General features: G+C 39.4%; 1 protein-coding gene across 2 annotated transcripts in view; it reads left to right on the top strand.

Annotated features, from left to right (window-relative positions):
• LOC133454930 (potassium/sodium hyperpolarization-activated cyclic nucleotide-gated channel 1) overlaps window positions 1-19,816 on the top strand; it is a 95,666-nt gene that overhangs the window by 50,137 nt on the left and 25,713 nt on the right. For both annotated transcript variants that reach the window (XM_061733669.1, XM_061733670.1), the window contains exon 4: window positions 13,896-14,114. In XM_061733669.1, the coding sequence (XP_061589653.1) occupies window positions 13,896-14,114 (219 nt within the window). The remainder of the gene's footprint in view (window positions 1-13,895; window positions 14,115-19,816) is intronic.

The following is a 19,816-nucleotide window of genomic DNA, read 5'->3' as shown; positions in this document are numbered from 1 at the left end:
GTTTTCAAGGGGGCGCTGTTGAGCCATTTTACCACGCCCATTAATGCAAACCATTAAATATCAAATTTTTCGCCAGGCCTGGCTTGCATGCCAAATTTGGTGACTTTTTAGGCACGTTTAGGGAGGCAAAAAGGCCTTCCTTTTGTCAGAACAATAAGAAGAAGAAGAAGAAGAAGAAGAAGAAGAAGAAGAAGAAGAATTCCTGCAAATACAATAGGGCCTTCGCACTGCAAGTGCTCGGGCCCTAATAATAATGATGATGATGATGATGATGATGATGATTGGGGCGGCAGTAGCTCAGGTGGCAGAGCGGGTCGTCCAATGATCGGAAGGTCGGCGGTTCGAATCCCGCTCTGTCCCAGTTTGCTGTCGTAGTGTCCTTGGGCAAGACACCTTACCCACCTTGCCCCGTGTGAATGTGTATGAATGTGTATGAATGTTGGTGGTGGTCGGAGGGGCCGTTTGGCGCGATATGGCAGCCACGCTTCTGTCAGTCTGCCCCAGGGCAGCTGTGGCTACAAAATGTAGCTACCACCACCGGAGAGAATGTGTATGAATGAATAATGATCTCTGTAAAGCGCTCTGGGTGCCTTGAAGGGCGCTATATAAATCCAAGTCATTATTATTATTATTATTATTATTATTATGATGATGATCTAATAAGAACCACAAACTTCACAGCTACATATATTGTGAGTATTTTCCATGGCAGTGAAGGCATGCATCGCATCATTTAAAAAAAAAATATGGACAGCTTTTCAGATTTCGGAGAGTTACATGACTGATCAAAAAGCAAACACGAAGGATTTAATCCAAGACTTACTCAAACACCTACACATTAAAAAGTGTATGTTGCAGTGAGACTTAAAAGTTATTTTCGCTCTGAGCACAATGTTGTTGAGAGGTCGAACCATGTTCTCCACAGCAGTGCTTTACATTCTCTTAGGCTCATATTCGTTCGTGAATAGAACAACAAGCATTGCCTCTGGGTGACACTGGACACTCGGACAATGGTGAATCAGCGACATGCTTATAGCAATGTAACCAGCAACACGATGTGTGAGGAAACAGTCAGATACGAGAATAATTATTTGAAATTCTGTTAGTTTTGGTATCCAAGCACAGCTCTAAATACTTTCTCCATCGAATTAATAGGTAATATTTGAGTTATAGTGTGAAACTATATATGATTTTTGTAAAGAAACCTCTACAGCTTCTGCAAAGGTGCTGAAAGAGTGTCTGATGTTAATGGTTGGAACAGCATCAAATGGTAATTCTAATTAATTTGTTGGGAAGAGTATCTGTAGCAACTCATAATGTAATAACGGATCATAATGTAATAACTTAAATGTAATAAAAGTTAATAATGTAATAATCGGCTCATAATGTAATAAATTCATGAGCGCATAACGTAATAACGGCTTTGCATATAATGTAATAATGTAATAACTTATTACATTATGAGCCTTACTGGCGCCGCTCATAAAGTAATAACAGCTCATAATGTAATAATGGCTCATATTGTGAGAAAACAGCTGCATTATCATAATTATTACCTCTTAAAGGTGCAAATAAAGCAAACAGCATGGGTTTCAGCGCATTAGTAAACTAAATTAATGAAACCAAGTATTATTTAATAGTAATTGCATTCTCACATTTTATTATGTAAGATGTATAAAGTTGAGCCACTAGGTGGGACCCATGTTAGTTATTTTGGTCCTTTTGCGAATGCCACGCTAACTTCCACTGTCTGATTGTTGCAGGTAAGCAGTGCTATTTGTGAACTCCAAAAGGAAAGGAACGCAAAAGAAGGGTTGCTGAGTGTTTCTGAGAGAATATGAGGATGTATATGGAATCAGATATTGTTTTAAGTAAGAAGGATAACTAAAGTGGATACATTTGAATATGAGTTGGAGCCAGTGGTATTGTCTTCTTGAGCTGAGGGGTGACCAGTTTAATGAATGATACATGGAGCAGTGGTGAGTTCGATATGGGCACCTTAACACAAATCTACAGAGACTTTTGTAAATGACATTGAGAGGTTGAAGATGTGATTCATAAGTGTTCTGTTAAACAACATCAGCATAATCTAAAATGGGTAATAATAGTTGCGTGACAATTCTTTTCCTTCTGCCCATTAGTCCATTCTTGTTGTCAGTGTGTGCTATATTGTGACCTTTATTCCATGGACTTGACCTATAGGGGATGATGTGTTAAACAATAAGTCTTCTCTTCCTGTTAATGTGGCCGCGTATTGGGGGTGGAGTTATATGGCATTTAATTTGGCCAGTACGCCACCACGTGTCGCAGAAATTGTGTGATCCTGCTGACAGACAGAAAGACACACACAGAGGTGAAAGCATTTCCTTCCACCCCTGCAGGAATGGCAGAGGTAAAAATGATGATAATGCATCACTTTTCTCACAATATGAGCCATTATTACTTTATGACCTGTTATTACATTATGAGTGGCGCCAGTAAGGCTCATAATGTAGTAAGTTATTACATTATTACATTATGCGCAAAGCCGTTATGACGTTATGCACTCGTGATTTTATTACATTATGAGCCGATTATTACATTATTTACTTTTATTACATTTAAGTTATTACATTATGAGCTGTTATTACATTATGAGCCGTTATTACATTATGAGTTGCTACAGTATCCTATAAAGCAGCCGTTCTCAAACTTGGGGTCACGAGATGATTTCTGGTGGTCGCCAAATCAGTTTGGAAAATATAAATGCACAAAATAATGTAGCTTTCGACTGAACGTTAGAAGGACGACAAGCGGAAATATGTTTTTTTCCTGCACAACAAAAAACAGTGTTGACTACCCACAATGTGTCATTTGCTCCTAGATGCTGGCACACGAGAACTTGAAGCCAATAAAACTTAAGAGGCATTTAGAGTCAAAACACAGCAGCTTAATTAATAAACCAATTTTTTATTTTTTTATTTTTCATGTTTAAGCTCTCAGAAACATAGGTATTTAAAATTAAACATGTTTGTTTTTTGTAGTGTGTTTTGTTAAAGTTTAGCATGCGCTGTTATCATTTTATTTCATTAAAAATAAAATTAAGCTTTCGTTATTTGTTCAGGTACATTTTAACCACGGAATGATGGGATGTTGTGACCACTGTCGGTCGGAAAGTTAGCTTCTTGATTAGAGCTGGGTATCATCACTGACCTCCCGATACGATACGATTCCGATACACTAGGTCCCAAGACGATACGATTTCCGATACGATATGATTCGATATCGATATTCTGGTTACAATAAGGGAATAACATGATCCTTCCATGCGCCACGTCCGGCCAGAGAAACCCCACCCTGCCTGGTGAAAAGAAGCAGCCTGCTCACTCCTCAAGTAAGGAGGAGACTGGAGCTCAGTGCAGGGCCTCCCAGGGTTGGTAGATGGAGCAATGCCCAGGACTGACTTAGGTAGGAGGGGGGAAAAAATCGGGATAAAAAAAAAAAAAATGATTTTTTTTTTTTTCAAATCGATACTTGGATTTATGTATCGATAATCGTTCCTACACATGCATATCGATAAAATATCTATATATTGATATTTTTAACCCACCCCTATTCTTGATGCTGCTTCATGTCTTTCAAAAAATCCCAATGTGTTTCAAAATAAAATGATCTAATTTCATGCTGTGATGTAGCCTGATAGACTAAATCAACTGCTGTCACAGTTGAACATCTTTAGGTCAGACATAAACGCATACAGAAGTTGATTTTGTGCTATCACAGTCATAAACAGAGCATGTCAGGCCTGTCTTCTGTTCATTTCATTGCTTCCTCACTCAACATGCAAATGTAGTCCCACCTCACAGGTAATCAGGATTGCTTTAATCTTCACCTTGCCTTTCTGAGAGAGTAGTTTTGGTGTCGCAATCATGACAAAAATCTATTGTCTTAACATCAGTAGCTGATTCTCCCATAAAGAGCATTTTAAAGACATCTTAACAACACTTTCAACAACACCAATTGAAGAACAGTAATGTAACAATAAAAACAACAAAATGAATTGCTCCATTTCTTGAGAAAATTAAAGTATCAGTTGTGTCTGATGTGAAGTCAAACAAGCAGCTGCTTCCTCTTTACTGGGCTGCTGGAAGTGATACAAGTTTTTTCTGTTATGTAATTCAGTTCTCCAGTGTTTAAAACCTTATAGAGAATTAATATATAATTCTCAATTAAAGCTGCATTAACCTTTTACCAGGGCAGCTTTTCTGTCTTGTCATAAAAGCAAAAACATTGATGTTGCTCGCAGTTGAACAAATACTATTAGAGTCATTAAGATTAAAAAAAAGCTGAAAATCTATAGAGGGTCACTCACCTCAGGGGCTTAAAAAAGTCCTAAAGACCGTAATCCTAAAATTTTGGAATATGTAAGTATGTGAGCTGCACAAAACAGAAAGCTTTAATAAAAAAAGCTTGTAAACGTTGTAACACTAAACCCCTTTTAAAATGGGACTACCCTCTGTTTGTCATCATTACTTGAACCAACAATGCAACAAGATAACTTTATGACTTTTGAATAGTATATTATGTAAACATGTTATTGAGAATACTCCAGATACAGTACATGTGGTGGTTAGCTGTGTTGCCTCACAGCCAGGTTTCTGGTTCAAATCTTGCCTTCTCTCCTTAAACCATGTTGGAGAAAACACCATTCCCAGCGTACATTAGGTACAATGCAATTTCCGCAGAAAAGGTAACAAAAAAAGGTGTTTATTTGAACCTGAAATATTTACTTTTTAAAGAGAATTACATGAAAAACTGGGCCTCACTTGTTATTGAACTGGAATCATCAGGAATCTTTTCAGTTTGTGGAAGGAATAATTAATCAGCATGGAGATTAAAGCTGGCGAGGCATTCGGGAGAGAGATTAGCTTGGTAATTTATTCAATTACTAAATTTTACTTGATTAAAAAGTGTGGAGTCAAGCAGAGCAAACAGAGACAGTTGCCGGCTTGTCTCCACGCAAAAATGCCATGGTGCCACAATAAAATCTTACAAAGTGTGAGATGTTGCCTGGTGTTTTTATAGAGCTGCAGACATGTGACTCAATCTCAACCATATTTTCATTCAAGTATTGCATGGTTTCATTTACAAACCAGTTTATGTACTGATGTCGAATGCCTAACCCTAAGAATGTATTTTGCATTTTTAACCATAGATTTATAATGATAAGCAATCACGGGAGACAAGGAAGCTGAACAATGAAACAATTTGTTAACATGTTGGGACACATCGAGCTTGATCTGTGTGACGATTTAACAAATTAACACCACCCATCCCCTCTTCCACCTTACAAGTGTCTTTGCTGACGTCAAAGTGGAAAAATTTAATTTTATACATCAGCTATTTACAATCAAAAGCAAACAAAATATGTTTTTACTAGTGATGCACCGAAATGAAAATTTGTGGCCGAAACCGAAACCGAAAATAATAATAAACACTTGGCCGAATACCGAACAATACCGAACATGGTTCTTCAGCAGTTTTTCATTTATTTTGCCAATTTTTTCACCATTGCATAAATCAAATAAATTTGATGGCATGCTGTTCAAAGAAAAAAGTCTTTTTCAAAATTACAAGGTAATGTTGGTGAATGTTAGGTAAAATTCTTATGGGGTTAGTTTTTGGTTGGCCAACGATTTATGTAGTGCGCAACGTTACGGGACGGAGCGGTCTATTTCCTTATTTTACAACGCCGTTATTAATTGTTCGTTTTTTTTCCCCACTTATTCCACCGAACACCGAAAGTGTTTTTTTGCCATTTTTGGCCGAACAATTTCGGTTACCGAACAATTTCGGTTACCGAACAATCGGTGCATCACTAGTTTTTACCATTGTTATTATGTTCATTACTTTTGGGGTCTGAAAATTGTTGGCACTTCACTATTTATTAATGGGTTTAGAAGTTAGTGTTAAACCTACATGGTTTGTGCTGTGGACTATTTTACTGACTAATCTCAGTAAAATGACTGCAATCCATGGCGGCCCCATGAGTAGAGTCATTGAGAAATCCTCCAACTGAATAGTCGGGGGATCATTCTCCTTTCACAGCATGTGTAAAAGTGTCTTTGGGCAAGACATAAAACGCATTATGCTCGTCGAAGTGCCATCGTAATGTGAATGCACTTTGTAAATCAATTTGTGGAACCAAGGCAAGGTTAAAAAGGCAATGTTGAGTGCACCTCATTCATCATCTATTATATATCTTTTTTACCTTCTAAAATAAGACACTTTTGTATGATAATGTGGCACGCGTGGTTGTAGTGAATTAGCCTCAGCCGCCAAACCTGTTCACTTCTCTTGTGTCCATTAACAGTCATTTCCCACAGTACGGACTGTATCTAACCCATCACAACTGTGCAGGGTTGAGGTTTATCCAATGATTCAGACAAGAGCCTCCGAGAGCCACAAAACAAAAACATCCAAGACCCATCCCGCCAAGCAATTCAGAGGCTGTTTCTTCTGCATCCATTCGTACTGCCTCCTGAAAATTAAAGTCAAATCCTGGTTAACTAGAGAAATTCTTTGTAAAGCAGAGGAAAATGATTAGAGCGGCCGGTCAAGATACTAGTGTTATGCCACGAGAACCGGAATACTAGTAATGTGAAAGCTTGTTTCAAAAGTAATAAGATGTGGGTTTAACGTCTCTAACGAATCATACGGTGAGGTATGGGTCTTTATCTTAGTCTTCACGGCGATATAGGTGATCCAAGTCCAAATCCAAGTCTCTTCACTTAATTCTTTATCCAGAGCTGTCTTGTTGTGTTTGCTCAGTCCCTTTTATGTAACAGTCATGGTTACTGATCACAGTCAAGGAGAGAAGCAGCTTTCAAGTCACGATAAAGCCTTTGTATACAATAATGTTAAAATACCAGATGGCTGCCAAGCTGATTTCTTTCTATGTGTTTTCCAAATAGGTTTCCTGTGTTTCTTGTTTGCCATACCAAAACTGTCAAGAACCGTGACTTCAGTACTCAGCTTTATGTACGTTTTACACAATTGTGGGAGAGATAGGGTGGGGCTCATCCTCAGCATCTTCTCTCTTCCGGAGGGGTGAGCAGTTTGGCTTTGACTGGGAAGGTGTTTCCATATAGTGACTTGCTGGGTTTCAGAGCGTTCAAGGGCTTGTTCAGTTGCCCTCTGAAGGTTTCGTATGTCCTTTGGGAAAAACCACACTTTCAGGTTTGACATGTGCTGTAGCAATAAGGAGACTGAATTCTGCAGCACTTACTTCCAGACATCACTTTTAGAGCTGAGGCTGACAAAAAAGAGTGAAAAAAGATTTCTGAACTCTGAAATGCAACTGGAAAACCTTCCAACTGCAGAGTGTCACGATAATGTTGTGGATAGGCTGCATTAATGAATTTGAATGGACTCTAAATTAGTCTCTACAGGGAGTCAGTTGTAATGAAATTTGTCATGGTAAAAGGGTCAAATGCTTTGTTTTGTTTTTTCAAAATAGAAAGTTGCCTACCGGCCGAGGTATGACGCTGACCTTGCAGGAACATTCAGGACAGAAAGGAATGCCTGATATCATAGAGAGGGGTGTAAAGCAATAATCATGTAAATAGAGCTCAAAATGATGCACATTTGACTGTTTCTCCCTGGGGTTAGTTCTGTACTCATTTGTGCACATAAATGTGATAAATAAAACTAGTGTTTCTGAAAGAGGTTCAAATCCTGAAGGTTTTTCGGCCAAGCGAAACTGACCAGATTCTGATTGCAGTCGAGAGAATTATATCAGTTTCCGATGATAGTCCTCAATTTTTTCTGAAGCATTACTACCCATAAAAATTTTCCTTTGAGCTATGCCAAAAAAACAAATACAATTTGTTCTTCTCTTAAGTTTGGTTGAAGGATATTTCTGCAGTGTTCACTATGAATCTGTTTCACTGAACTGTATTAACTCTCAGCGACCCACAAAGCTTTCAAAACACATCTTTGTCTGAAACGGTTGGTAGCCATTCCATTCACTGCCATAACGTGCAACCTCCACAAAACAAATTCACCTTATATGTGTGATATAAATTTTTTTTTGTTTAAAACGTCTTTTAGATCTTTTAAAAGCGCTCTATAAATAAAATGTATTATTATGGGCATGCAAAGTAGTGGCATGAGCATATTGCAATTGTCCTGAATGGCCCAAAGGGCAATGTTGCTAGCATTTTGCTAACAAGCTAAAGTTGCAAAAGTCCCACCGCACATCAGCGGGTGTACAGCATGACCCCGCTCTGTTAATACGGCACGAACCACAACGTGCACCCATGCATGGCATACATCGTTAGATGCGTCTCCATGCCAAGTAATGCCTCGATGGGCATTACTTTTCTCAGTCAAAAGTGTTACCGTGGCAACGCTAGATGCCAAAAAGCAAAAAAATAGGCGAAAATTTGGACGCTTATTGCTCGGCCGAACTTTATCATAGAGACATCGTTCAAATTTACAAACACTCGGCCCAATGGGCACTAAACGACCGTACAACCTCATCATGCTAATTATTGCGATTTTTGCGATATTTAAAGGAGCATGAGGCTCTCTTTAAGAAATGAGACTCTATAGCGCCACCTTTCACCACGACGGCCGTCGGGGGCACTGCAGCCAACAGCGAAGCCGGCACGGGAGAACGGGGAGAACGCGCATGCAGCGTCATGTGACGTCACATCCGCAGGACAGCGCGGGAAATTCCGGCCCGGAATTGCAGCACATTTTGCAGCACACAGCCTGTTCAAGGCAACGGAGAGATACGCTAGAGGGCTCATTCGTTTTGGTTTGGAATGCTTCATCTGACCTTATTACTAGAAAACTTAAAACGTTTACGAATTTTTTTCATAAATCCTGCCTCAATCCTGCCTCAAGCTCCTTTAACTTTCAATTTAAAAAAAAATTCCATTTTATGTTGGCTTGTTGCTAGGCAACGGTTTATCGTACAGACAACATTACAACAATGAAAAACCCGGGACGCGTTGTACTGCAACATATTTTAGTCTCATCATGCTAGCTATTACGCTTTTGAGATATTTAACTATTCTAATTTTCAAGCTAACGGCCTTGGTTTGGTTTATTGGCCATTATTAATAACCCTAAACATGGCAAGAACCACCTCCGACACAACCTTAAACTCAACCACTACAGCCCCAAACCAAAGCAGCGAGAGGGGACGAATGGGCAGTAGGGCATGCCCATATAAAAATTTCCTGAAATTTTCTAGGGGCCTTTTTGCCCCCGTGAACAAACATAATGGGCGTGGCCTAATGGCTCAACAGCGCCCCCTAGAAAACTTTGTGCCTCAAGCCTCACAATACGGTTTGACGTACATGCACGAAAATCGGTACAAACCTGTATCATGTCGCAACTTAAAGAAAAGTCTCTCGGCGCAATGGCCAAAACCGAACAGGAAGTTGGCCATTTTGAATTAATCGTGTAATTTTGGCGCAATTTATGCCATTTCTTCGGCCGCTTCTTCGCCCAAACCGTAATGTGCACCCAGGTGGGTTATACATCAAAATGTGCGTCTCGATCCTGCGAAGATGGGCATTACTTTTTTCAGTCAAAAGCGTTAGCGTGGCGACGATAGACGCCAAAAAGCGCGCCCCCCCCCCCCTTCATCTTCATCTTCCCATATTTGATAGTTCCTACTTTCTGCTATAACTTTTGAATGGTTTGACATAAAGAGTCGTCGGTGGTGTCATCGGACTCGGTTTTGAGTCCTTGAACATAATTGGCATGAATTAGCCCCGCCCCTTCTTCTGATTGGTCGATATTTTATAGATCGCATTTTCTGCCATAACTTTTGAATGGTATGACATAGAGGCTCGTGGGTGGTGTCATCGGACTTGGTTTTGGCTCCTTCACCTTAATTGGTGCAAATTATCCCCGCCCCTTCTTCTGATTGGTCGATATGTGATAGTTCCTATTTTCTGCAATAACTTTTGAATGGTTTGACATAAAGTCTCGTGGGTGGTATCATCAGAGTTAGTTTTGAGTCCTTGACTTTTATTGGTGAAAATTGCACGCACGAGGGCCCGTTCATCGCTGCTTGCAGCTTTAATTGTTATTGTTATTGTTATTATTAAATACAGCAAATAATTGCATCAAAACAATATACATTTAGAAAAAAGGTTTAAGCACCAAATGTTTAAACATGTATTCTCGTCTTTCCCAAAAATTCTTGTCATTCAATACACAGTAAATAATGAATTATTTATTTTTTCATGAAAAAAGACACTAGCATTGTTATCTGTTCAGAGAGGGGTAGGTAACCCCTTCCAGAGGGTTCAGTGTTGTCATTATTGGCCTTAAAGCTCCTCGGCACAGGTGAGGTGTGGGCCAACTGTAATTGGATCGCACTGGGATTGTGCTCCAGTTTGTCAATGTTGAGGGAGGTTCTACCTGTGCTGGAAACAAATTAGATTTTTGTTTCAACTACTTTTGTCCTTCTTTAAAATCATGAAGAATGCAGCCGGATTACCAGAAGATTGTCGGATTACCTGCACAAAAGAGGGGAAAGGGAGAAAAAAAGACATCTTTCTTTCTACACATGAATTGCTGTAATAATAGTATCTGAGACGGATGCCAGTAACCGAACCTCTTCCACGGTGGACTCCACATTTTCTTCTGTGAAACTGCAGCCTTCTGCTCTGCTTCTATAAAACATAAAATAAAATCATCCAGTTTAATATAAACGTTAAAAAGCAAATAAGATCCCATCAGGGGCCAGTTCTTTAAGTAAAAAGACACAAGTCACTTCAAAAATTATTTCCACCAGTTAAAGACTTTTGACTTTATTAAAATGACAACATAAGATGTGACTCCAAATCACAAATGCATTAAGTACAGAACTGTCTTTACAGTTACGGCACAGTTGGAGTCAGCTTTATGGAAGAAAAAAAAACACTTTTAAGATTGAGTGGTGGAACACATGGTTTTCAAACGGAAACTACCCGAAACCTCGAATGCACTTCCAGTTAAATGGATTATGTTCAAATCTGGCCTGAGGGATCTCGCCCAGCTTCTGCTATTTTAGCCCTGAGTAAAAACTTTGAGGTCGATAAAATGACGAAATCTTTGTGGTTTCACCTTGAGAGGTCAAGGTTTTCTGGCAGCATAACACACCACCAACTTCACTATAGCACCATACCTATCTGATGGAGAAAAATAAATACTTAAACTGTGCCAGACTACATTTTTTTTTCGGAAATGTTGAGCTTAATTTGAACGACAGGGTTAATGTTTAATTCATAATAAGCATAGATAGATATAGATATCTTTAATGCACACAAATGATCAAACCAAACACTGTGATTAACATGAACACTTCTGAAGTGAAAGAAGTTAGTTGTTAGTTTTATTTTAACACAGATTAATACTTCTTATCTACACTTGTAAACCAGTGGTCTCTTTCCATGCCAATAAAACAATGTAATAATACTTCACTATGAGTAAAAGTCTTGCATTCAAAACCTTATAGATGTTAAAGTTCGTTAAATTAGACACTTAAATACTTTCAGCTTAAGTACTTAAACTGTAAGTACTTAAGCTGTAAGTGACTTCTGGGTCTTCACCCAGCTCTGTCCTTAAAGGCTTTTACTGCTGTCCGGATATTATGTCCCTCTATGGCATGCCATCTGGCGCTGGCATCCCTACATACGATGCAATCCACACTGTTCACATCCCTGTTGTCACGATGGTGGAATGTGCTACCAGCTGCGAACGTTAAGTAACTGGCCGTATTTAAATTTACACAAATTAACATCAGCAGCTAATTAAACAAGGAAGGTGAGTTCCAATAGTATATGATATGATAAGGCCCAAATGTTCAGACTTCCTCCAAGATGACGGAAACCTGTAACTTACCGGCATTTCAACAAAAAGCAGAGGCCTTCGAATGGTTGCCAGGTCCAGCTCCTTAACTTCCCAGACAGTCAATCACAGTCCAGAGAGGTCAGAGTGGGTGTCATCTCATTAGAATATGACAAATCACACAAGGGCCTTATCAACCTCCAAAGTGACATGACTCCTGTCTCGTCTGCAATCAGGAAGAACTGTGAGTGACCAGAGATTTGAGCTCCTTTTAGTGGCACATTTGAGCGCACTGGATACAATATGTGCAAATATACAATGCTGGTGAATGTAGCCAAATTTAACTAAGTGTTAATTCCTCAAATATGGAGAAACGTATATGTAAACTAGCAGTATGAAGGTCTGTGGGTCAGTGCAGATTAGTATGTGCTGTGCATTCCCCTTGTTTGGCGGGGCTTAAGCCAGTGTACTCTACTGTAGCAAACACATAGCCTTGTTTTATAAGGGCCCGAGCACTGACAGTGCGAAGGCCCTATTGTATCTGTAGGAATTGTTTTTGTTTTTATCCTCGTTTTTCTTCCGACGAAATGAGGGCCTTTTTGCCCCCCTAAACGTGCCCCAAAAGTCACCAAATTTTGCACGCAAGCCAGGCTGGCGAAAAATTTGATATTTAATGGTTTGCATTAATGGCTCAAAAGCGCCCCCTAGAAAACTTTGTGCCTCAAGCCCCACAATACAGTTTGACGTACATGCACGAAATTCAGTATATACTTGTATCATGTCGCAACTTAAAGAAAAGTCTCTTGGCGCCATAGCCGAAACCGAACAGGAAGTCGGCCATTTTGAATTAATCGTGTAATTTTGGCGCAATTTATGCCATTTCTTCGGCCTTTACCGTAACGTGCACCCAGTGTTATACATCAAAATGTGCGTCTCGATCCTGCGACGATGGGCATTACTTTTCTCAGTCAAAAGCGTTACCATGGCGACAAAAAAACGCCAAAAAGTTTGCCCCCCCTTCATCTGATATTTGATAGTTCCTATTTTCTGCCATAACTTTTGAATGGTTTGGCATAAAGAGTCGTGGGTGGTGTCATCGGACTCGGTTTGAGTCTTTGAACATAATTGGTGAAAAAAGTAGCCCCGCCCCTTCTTCTGATTGGTCAATATGTGATAATTCCTATTTTCTGCCATAACTTTTAAATGGTTTCACATAAAGAGTCATGGGTGGTGTCATCGGACTTTGTTTTGAGTCCTTGACCTTTATTGGTGGAAATTGCACGCGCAAAGGCCCGTTCATCACTGCTTCAAGGTTTAATTCTTCTTTTTTTTGCAATCAAAATATTGTCAAACTGCACATTTTAACAAGATAGCATTTGTTCCACTTTCCACGCTGCTGTTTTTTGACATTATTAGAGTAAGAGAAAGAAGACCACAAGGACTACAGGCCTGGCTGGCAGCTGCATGCTTCTCATTTCAGCTTTCCTAATCTACGGTTCACCACAGCAGAACGTCATGTTCCATTTATTGATTTGATATGAGTTTTAATTTCCAACAGTATTAGATCGCCAGATTGTGGCCCCTCAGTGGCCACATTAGTGCGCAGCTAACTTTAGAAACATCTGGTCAGTGTTGTACATTTATAAAAGCAATTGGCTGTGCTATTTCACACCAGCATAATACATGACAATGATATAGTTGCTCTAAAACCCAGCTGGATAAATAATAGAAACTGAGAGAACCCAGCTCCAGATGTTATTGGGTTTTTAAGGACAGGTGCAGAAGACAAACCCATCATGTCAGCGAATTTTCAGTAGTAAACTGCAAATAAATAAGGCCAGGTAGTTCCAGCAAAGTGAGAGTTGTGAAGGAAAGTAAACAGATAAGAATAAGGGCATTAAGCTCTGAGTCATGAAGACTTCTATTGGCTGGATGTTTAGTGGAGGTTCAGTGATCCATCAAAGGGAAGCCCGTCATTCCTCACTGTGTCGCAGTAACTCCTGCCAACCACTCTTTATGGTTCTCTCTCTCTTCCTTTCTTTTTCTTTGTGTCCTTGCAGAACGTTTCCTGGGGTAAGCAGTACTCTTATGCCCTCTTCAAAGCCATGAGCCACATGCTGTGCATCGGGTATGGTGCACGGGCACCTGTCAGCATGTCTGACCTGTGGATCACCATGCTCAGTATGATCGTAGGTGCCACGTGCTATGCTATGTTTGTGGGCCACGCTACTGCTCTAATCCAGTCACTGGACTCCTCGCGCAGGCAATACCAAGAGAAGGTAAGAATCATGCAACAGGATTCAGAAAATCTAATTTATTTATTTTTTGCATGATTTACTTGATCGTGGATGCTGTTTTTAGAAAATGAACTAGATGGTACAATGCCATGATCATTGACACCCATCACTGGAGGAAGACTTAAATTAGCTCATCTCTTGGTTGCTTTGTGTACCAATGATTTGAGTTGCAAGAGATCATAAAATCACAGACGTATGAGTTGAAAAGAGGATTTTCTCCTTCTTCCAAGCGGATCACATCAGGATGAGGGTGAAGAGGTCTTGTGACATGACCATGCGCTTCCCTGTCAATGTGCCTCCAGTGGATGGATTTTTTTTTTCTTCTATTCATTTTATTTCCGATTACATAATTGCATTTTTTTTTTTTTACATGGAGAGTGATTATCCAGCATTTCACTTGGCCACCATCTGTGATCCCGCTGACAGGCCTGGGCATTTGCCAGAACAGCCAGCCATGAGTAATGTGCTGTGCATTTTGCACACATGAAGCCAAGTTCAACTCCCAAACTTTATTTACTTTATGTTGCACCATTCCTTGTGCCATACGGAAAACACTGTAGTACAGGGAATTCAAACCATCACTGACATGTCATACACGAACATCCCTGTGATTTAAAAAAAAAAAAAAAAGAGCTGAAATTTAACTAAAGGTGATTGGCTGATTTACCAAAAATACAGGTATTTTCTAAAACTGTGTAGCCTTGACTTACAGTAGATGGATATTAACAATGGTGAAAATTGTGAATTATTAGAAGTTTTCTGAAGGTTCATATCAAATCAAATCAAATCAAATCAAACTTTATTTATAAACCACCTTTCATACATAAAATGCAACACAAAGTGCTTTACTATAAAACAAATAAACATAAAACATTGAGATAAGACAATGAAAATAAAATGATAAAACAGGATAAACTAAAGATTAATATAAAACAGAGTAGTAAGATCCAATAAAAATAAGGGTGAGCATAAAAAATTTAAAAGAGTTAAATGAGTCAGTTAAAAGCCTGATTAAAGAGATGGGTCTTGAGCTTCTTTTTAAAAACATCAACAGTCTCTGCAGCCTGAGGTTCTCCGGGAGGCTGTTCCACAATCGGGGACCATAATAACTGAATGCCGCCTCCCCGTGTGTCCTGGTTCTGACTCTTGGTATGGTTAAAAGGCACCGGAGGACCTCGGGGTCCGCGAGGTTCGATAGGGTAAAAGTAGTGCAGACAAATAAGAAGGCTCAAGACCATTAAGGTTTGGAAAACTCAAAAGGTATTTTTCAATTACACCTGATCAAAACTTTTAAATCTTGTTAAGAAGGTTTAAGAGTTCCAACTCCATCTCTATGTAATATGTTGCACCAAGGCCTGAACCATTTCATGAGTAGTAACACGTAGTCACCTCTCTCCCCTGTACGTGTTAAGCTTTGTAACCTCTGAAAATGTGTACTCAACTAAAACAAAACTAAAATTATTTTCTGATTACTGCTTTGTGCATTTGTTTCTTAGCCGAATATGATAGCAAACCAAAATATGGCAACAAAAATGAGTGAAATACAGAAAGTGAACCTATAAGTTTATAATCAGTTAAAGATTTAAAGTTTAGGCTATTTGAACCTTTGAGTCTTGCTTATTATGGGATCTGTCAGAGTTTTAATAATATGTCCCCTTAAATTAAATGAAAATAAGAAAATTCAAATATCACCATTAAAGCATCTCAGTTTTGTTTGAAAGAGTTGCATGAAAATAATTGCGGTTTATTTCCCACGTATGTAGGGGTTTTGTCCAGTGAGATTCTGAACTCTGAAGCTAATAGCGAGACAATGTCTTATCTCAATGTGCCTAGCAACAAGCGTCCCAAATTAAATTGATTTTTTTTTTTAATTGAAAGTTAAATATCGCAAAAACCGTAATAATTAGCATGATGAGGTTGTACGGTCCTTTAGTGCCAATCGGGCTGAGTGTTTGTAAATTTGAACTATGTCTCTACGATAAAGTTCGGCCGAGCAATAAGCGTCCGAATTTTCGCCTTTTTTTTTTTTTTGCTTTTTGGCATCTAGCGTTGCCACGGTAACACTTTTGACTGAGAAAAGTAATGCCCATCGAGGCACGATGGAGACGCGTCTACCGATGTATGCCATGCATGGGTGAACATTGTGGTTCGGGCCGCATTAACGGAGGAAAACAGCGTACAGAATAAGAATAATAAGAAAAGGGAAACCGTTTCTGTATACTATTATATCGCCTTCATTTTCATGTTTTTTTCTCGTTTTTTCGGGCATGTTTTATTTTTTGGGGATTTTTTTTTCCACATCCCGCTGGTGCACAGTGGGACTTTTGCGACTTTAGCTTGTTAGCAAAATGCTAGCAACATTGCCCTTTGGGCCATTCTGGACGATTGCAATATGGTCATGCCACTACTTGCACTACATGCCCATAATAAATGCTAATATTTGAGTAGCTGGGACAAGAGCATGTTGACTGTGTTTATTACTTTGCTGTCAGCAAACAGCAATTAGCAAATTAGAACACAATCAGTTGCAGTCTGGTTGTGTGCATTCATGTAGATACACAAACTGAGCACGTGCACAGAAGCATAACAAATATACAAAGGACATATTATCCTCTGGGAGCTTGTTGCCATAATTCTTTTCAAGGAATCAGCAGAGTCACCTTGGCCGATGCAAACAGGACATGTTAAGATATCAGTTCATTAGTTTACACCCTACTTATAAAAGCACGGAGATGGATTCAATTTATTCAAGTACTATGGCCTGACCTTGCCCTCTGCTCATGGTCATGACCATCTAGAAAAACCACTTCCTCCATGTTTTAGCCATAGCTTTGCAGGGCTGTTTAATATGCACTTAAAACTTGTCATTATTGTAAGCTATTTAATGAAAAAAGAAAGCATGATTATACAAAGCCACCCAATTTACAACCTTTAAAAAAGGCTGTTTTGATTGTGGTAAAATGCAAATGTAAAAAGACGACTAAAGAAATTCATTTCATGGTGATTCCTATGATGATAATCATTAAATTTGATCTTTTTTCATCCCCACATTAATCAGGGGCAGGTCAGCTCATTAGTTCATGTGTTGGTTCACACTAATCTGAGAGCATACTGGATAAAGATTGAACTAGATAGAAAGATAGCCATTGGTTAAACTCATTTGAAAAAGTTTGTAACCTCTCCTCTAACCCGGTGCTTTTGTTTAAAAACATAACAAAATGTATCGGCTTAATTTTCGGTAAATAAATGTTGTCTTATACTAATACTCACTATGATCAGTTCAGATTCATGATATATGTACATATATCTATATCATAACCTTCAGGCACTTTCTAGCATATTCCAAAAAAGTTAATGACAGCCGGTTGCCCAAAACAAACAAGTGAGCAGTTTGAAATTGCAGTCTGAATTAGTGACATGTCTCTTGCTCAGTATGTGATCTACATCTGCTTCACAGAAAATATGCTCAATCTACATCAACTATTTCCCCCACCCCTTCAACGGGCCCTGCAGGCATCGAACTGACAGCTTTGAGGCCCCCGATGCCGTGTTCGTGGGAAAAGTGCCCCAGTGTGTAGCCAGGTTCATCCAGGGCTGATTTGCTGCATGGCTGTGCATATGACTGGAGCAGGCTGAGGAGCAGCAGGGATGAGTTCAGGGTGCTGAGCCTCCAGTCATTACATCTATCTCTGCCACAGCTGGGGGGGTTAGAAACATGGATGGAAAGATGGATGTGGGAGTGTGCTTGCAAGCTATTTGAGGAAGGAGGGTGCTGGTGATGAGAAAATATGACGCAGGTAACTGATTCTGTCAATAGTTCTGAGTCACGTTGCAAACTTTTATCTTACTTGTTTGAATATAATTTTCATGTTTGCTTTAATAGAAAGCAGAAATTGTAAGATAAAGCTATGATTAAAGACAGAAAAATCACCATGTTAAAAGGTAGAAAGGAAAAACAAAAATGAAGCTTCTAAAGAGCAGAATCAGAGAAATAATTGAAGGGGAGAAAAGGAAATGAGGGACTAAAGTATGCATGATATTAAGACACCCCTGCTGTGATGCCATGGTGCTGAACTACTGCAAACCAGGGGACAGCTGTTTGTCATTCAGCAGGGGAAGAGCTACTGCCTGTGGCTGCTTTCTATATTTCTGCACAAATATCATTTTTGATTTATATTTTTATCTTTTGCATAAAAATATGAGGATGTTTTAAGTCATGTTTGAGCGGAAATATAGAAAGTCACTAAAGAAATATTGAAAAATCTCCAGCTGGCAAGCACAAAGGGAGGTCTGACTTGGCCGCGACTATTTTTAGACTGAGATAGAGATGGACATATGGAAAAATGGATGAGGTAGGGAAATGAGAAGGGTAGTCAGCAGTGATTTAAATGACTCCATTAGAATGTAATTAATCAACCAAGAAAAAATACAAATTGGGATTTATGTGAGAATTTATGCAATTTAGGGATTATGCTAGAATGGAAATAAGTCATTATGGAAGCTTACTGGAACTCGAGGCGTCACATTTGAGTTTGATATCCAAATGTGACGCATTTGCCTGACTCTGTGCCCTGCCTTGACCACCTGAGTCATAACGGCCTGGCTGGGCCAATGTGGACAGCCCGGCTTGAGCTGTGCGAACTCCAAATTAATCAATTTGCCACAAACAAAACTCCGGTCCCTTATCACCTTGCTGCAGCCGGGAGGGGAATCAAGGACTCCAGCGTCTTCTCTTTCTCTTTCACTGACAAATTTCATTCTGTGGGGCCGGTTGCATCTCACTGGTCAAATAACTCGCCACCGGCCTGAGATACCAACCTCACAGTGTCCCTGCTGGGGGACTATGATTACCAGAGAGAGCTTGAGAGAAAGTGTTTATCTTTCAGATGTCAAGCTCCGGGAAGCATTGAGAAGATTGTATGCACCTCCTTGTCTGTGGCAAACCCATGAGGAATCAGAGACTGATCAAGATGGAGTATCTTTAAAAGCCTTTTGTTATTCTCTCTTTCCTTCTCTTTTGGGTCAATACTTGCCTTCAGCTTAATGTGCCCAGATTTTTACATTCCTGAACAGCTTGAATTCATTACCAGAGGTTATCACTGGAGGTTGCGGTCGATGCCAACTGGGCAATTACCGAATGATCTTCATCACTTTTTTAATGTGCTGGGTAAGCCTTGCTACTTTGCGTTATGGTTGGACTCCCTGCATGGGTGGGATAACCACAACAGGTACCTTGGTCTGACATAGTCCTGATCCTGGTTCTGCTCTAACTTTCCTTCACCACCCGCCTCTCCCCTCTCTGTGCACAGAACCAGGACATGGAGATTTGACTGTGAGAGCATGACTTGTCCTCAATGCACATGAAATATATTAGATCAAAGTTGGCTAAAAGTATCGGCATTCTAGGAAAAACTAGACACATATCAAACCTAAAAACATTATACATACTTTATAATTCATTAATTTTACGGTATCTGACGTACTGTGTGGAGATTTGGGGAAATACTTTAAAAACCAATCTTCAACCCATTTATCTAATGCAAAAAAAAGCAATAAGAATCGTAAATAATGTAGGATTTTATCATCACACAAATGTTTTGTTCTGGAAATTAAACGCACTAAAATTGACTGACTTAGTTGAATTTAAAACGGCACAGATAATATACAAAGCAAAGAATAATTCA

Source organism: Cololabis saira, chromosome 11 (genome assembly GCF_033807715.1).
Source record: "Cololabis saira isolate AMF1-May2022 chromosome 11, fColSai1.1, whole genome shotgun sequence".
NCBI classification, from domain to species: Eukaryota; Metazoa; Chordata; class Actinopteri; order Beloniformes; family Belonidae; genus Cololabis; species Cololabis saira.
This window is presented reverse-complemented; position numbering and strand designations above follow the sequence as displayed.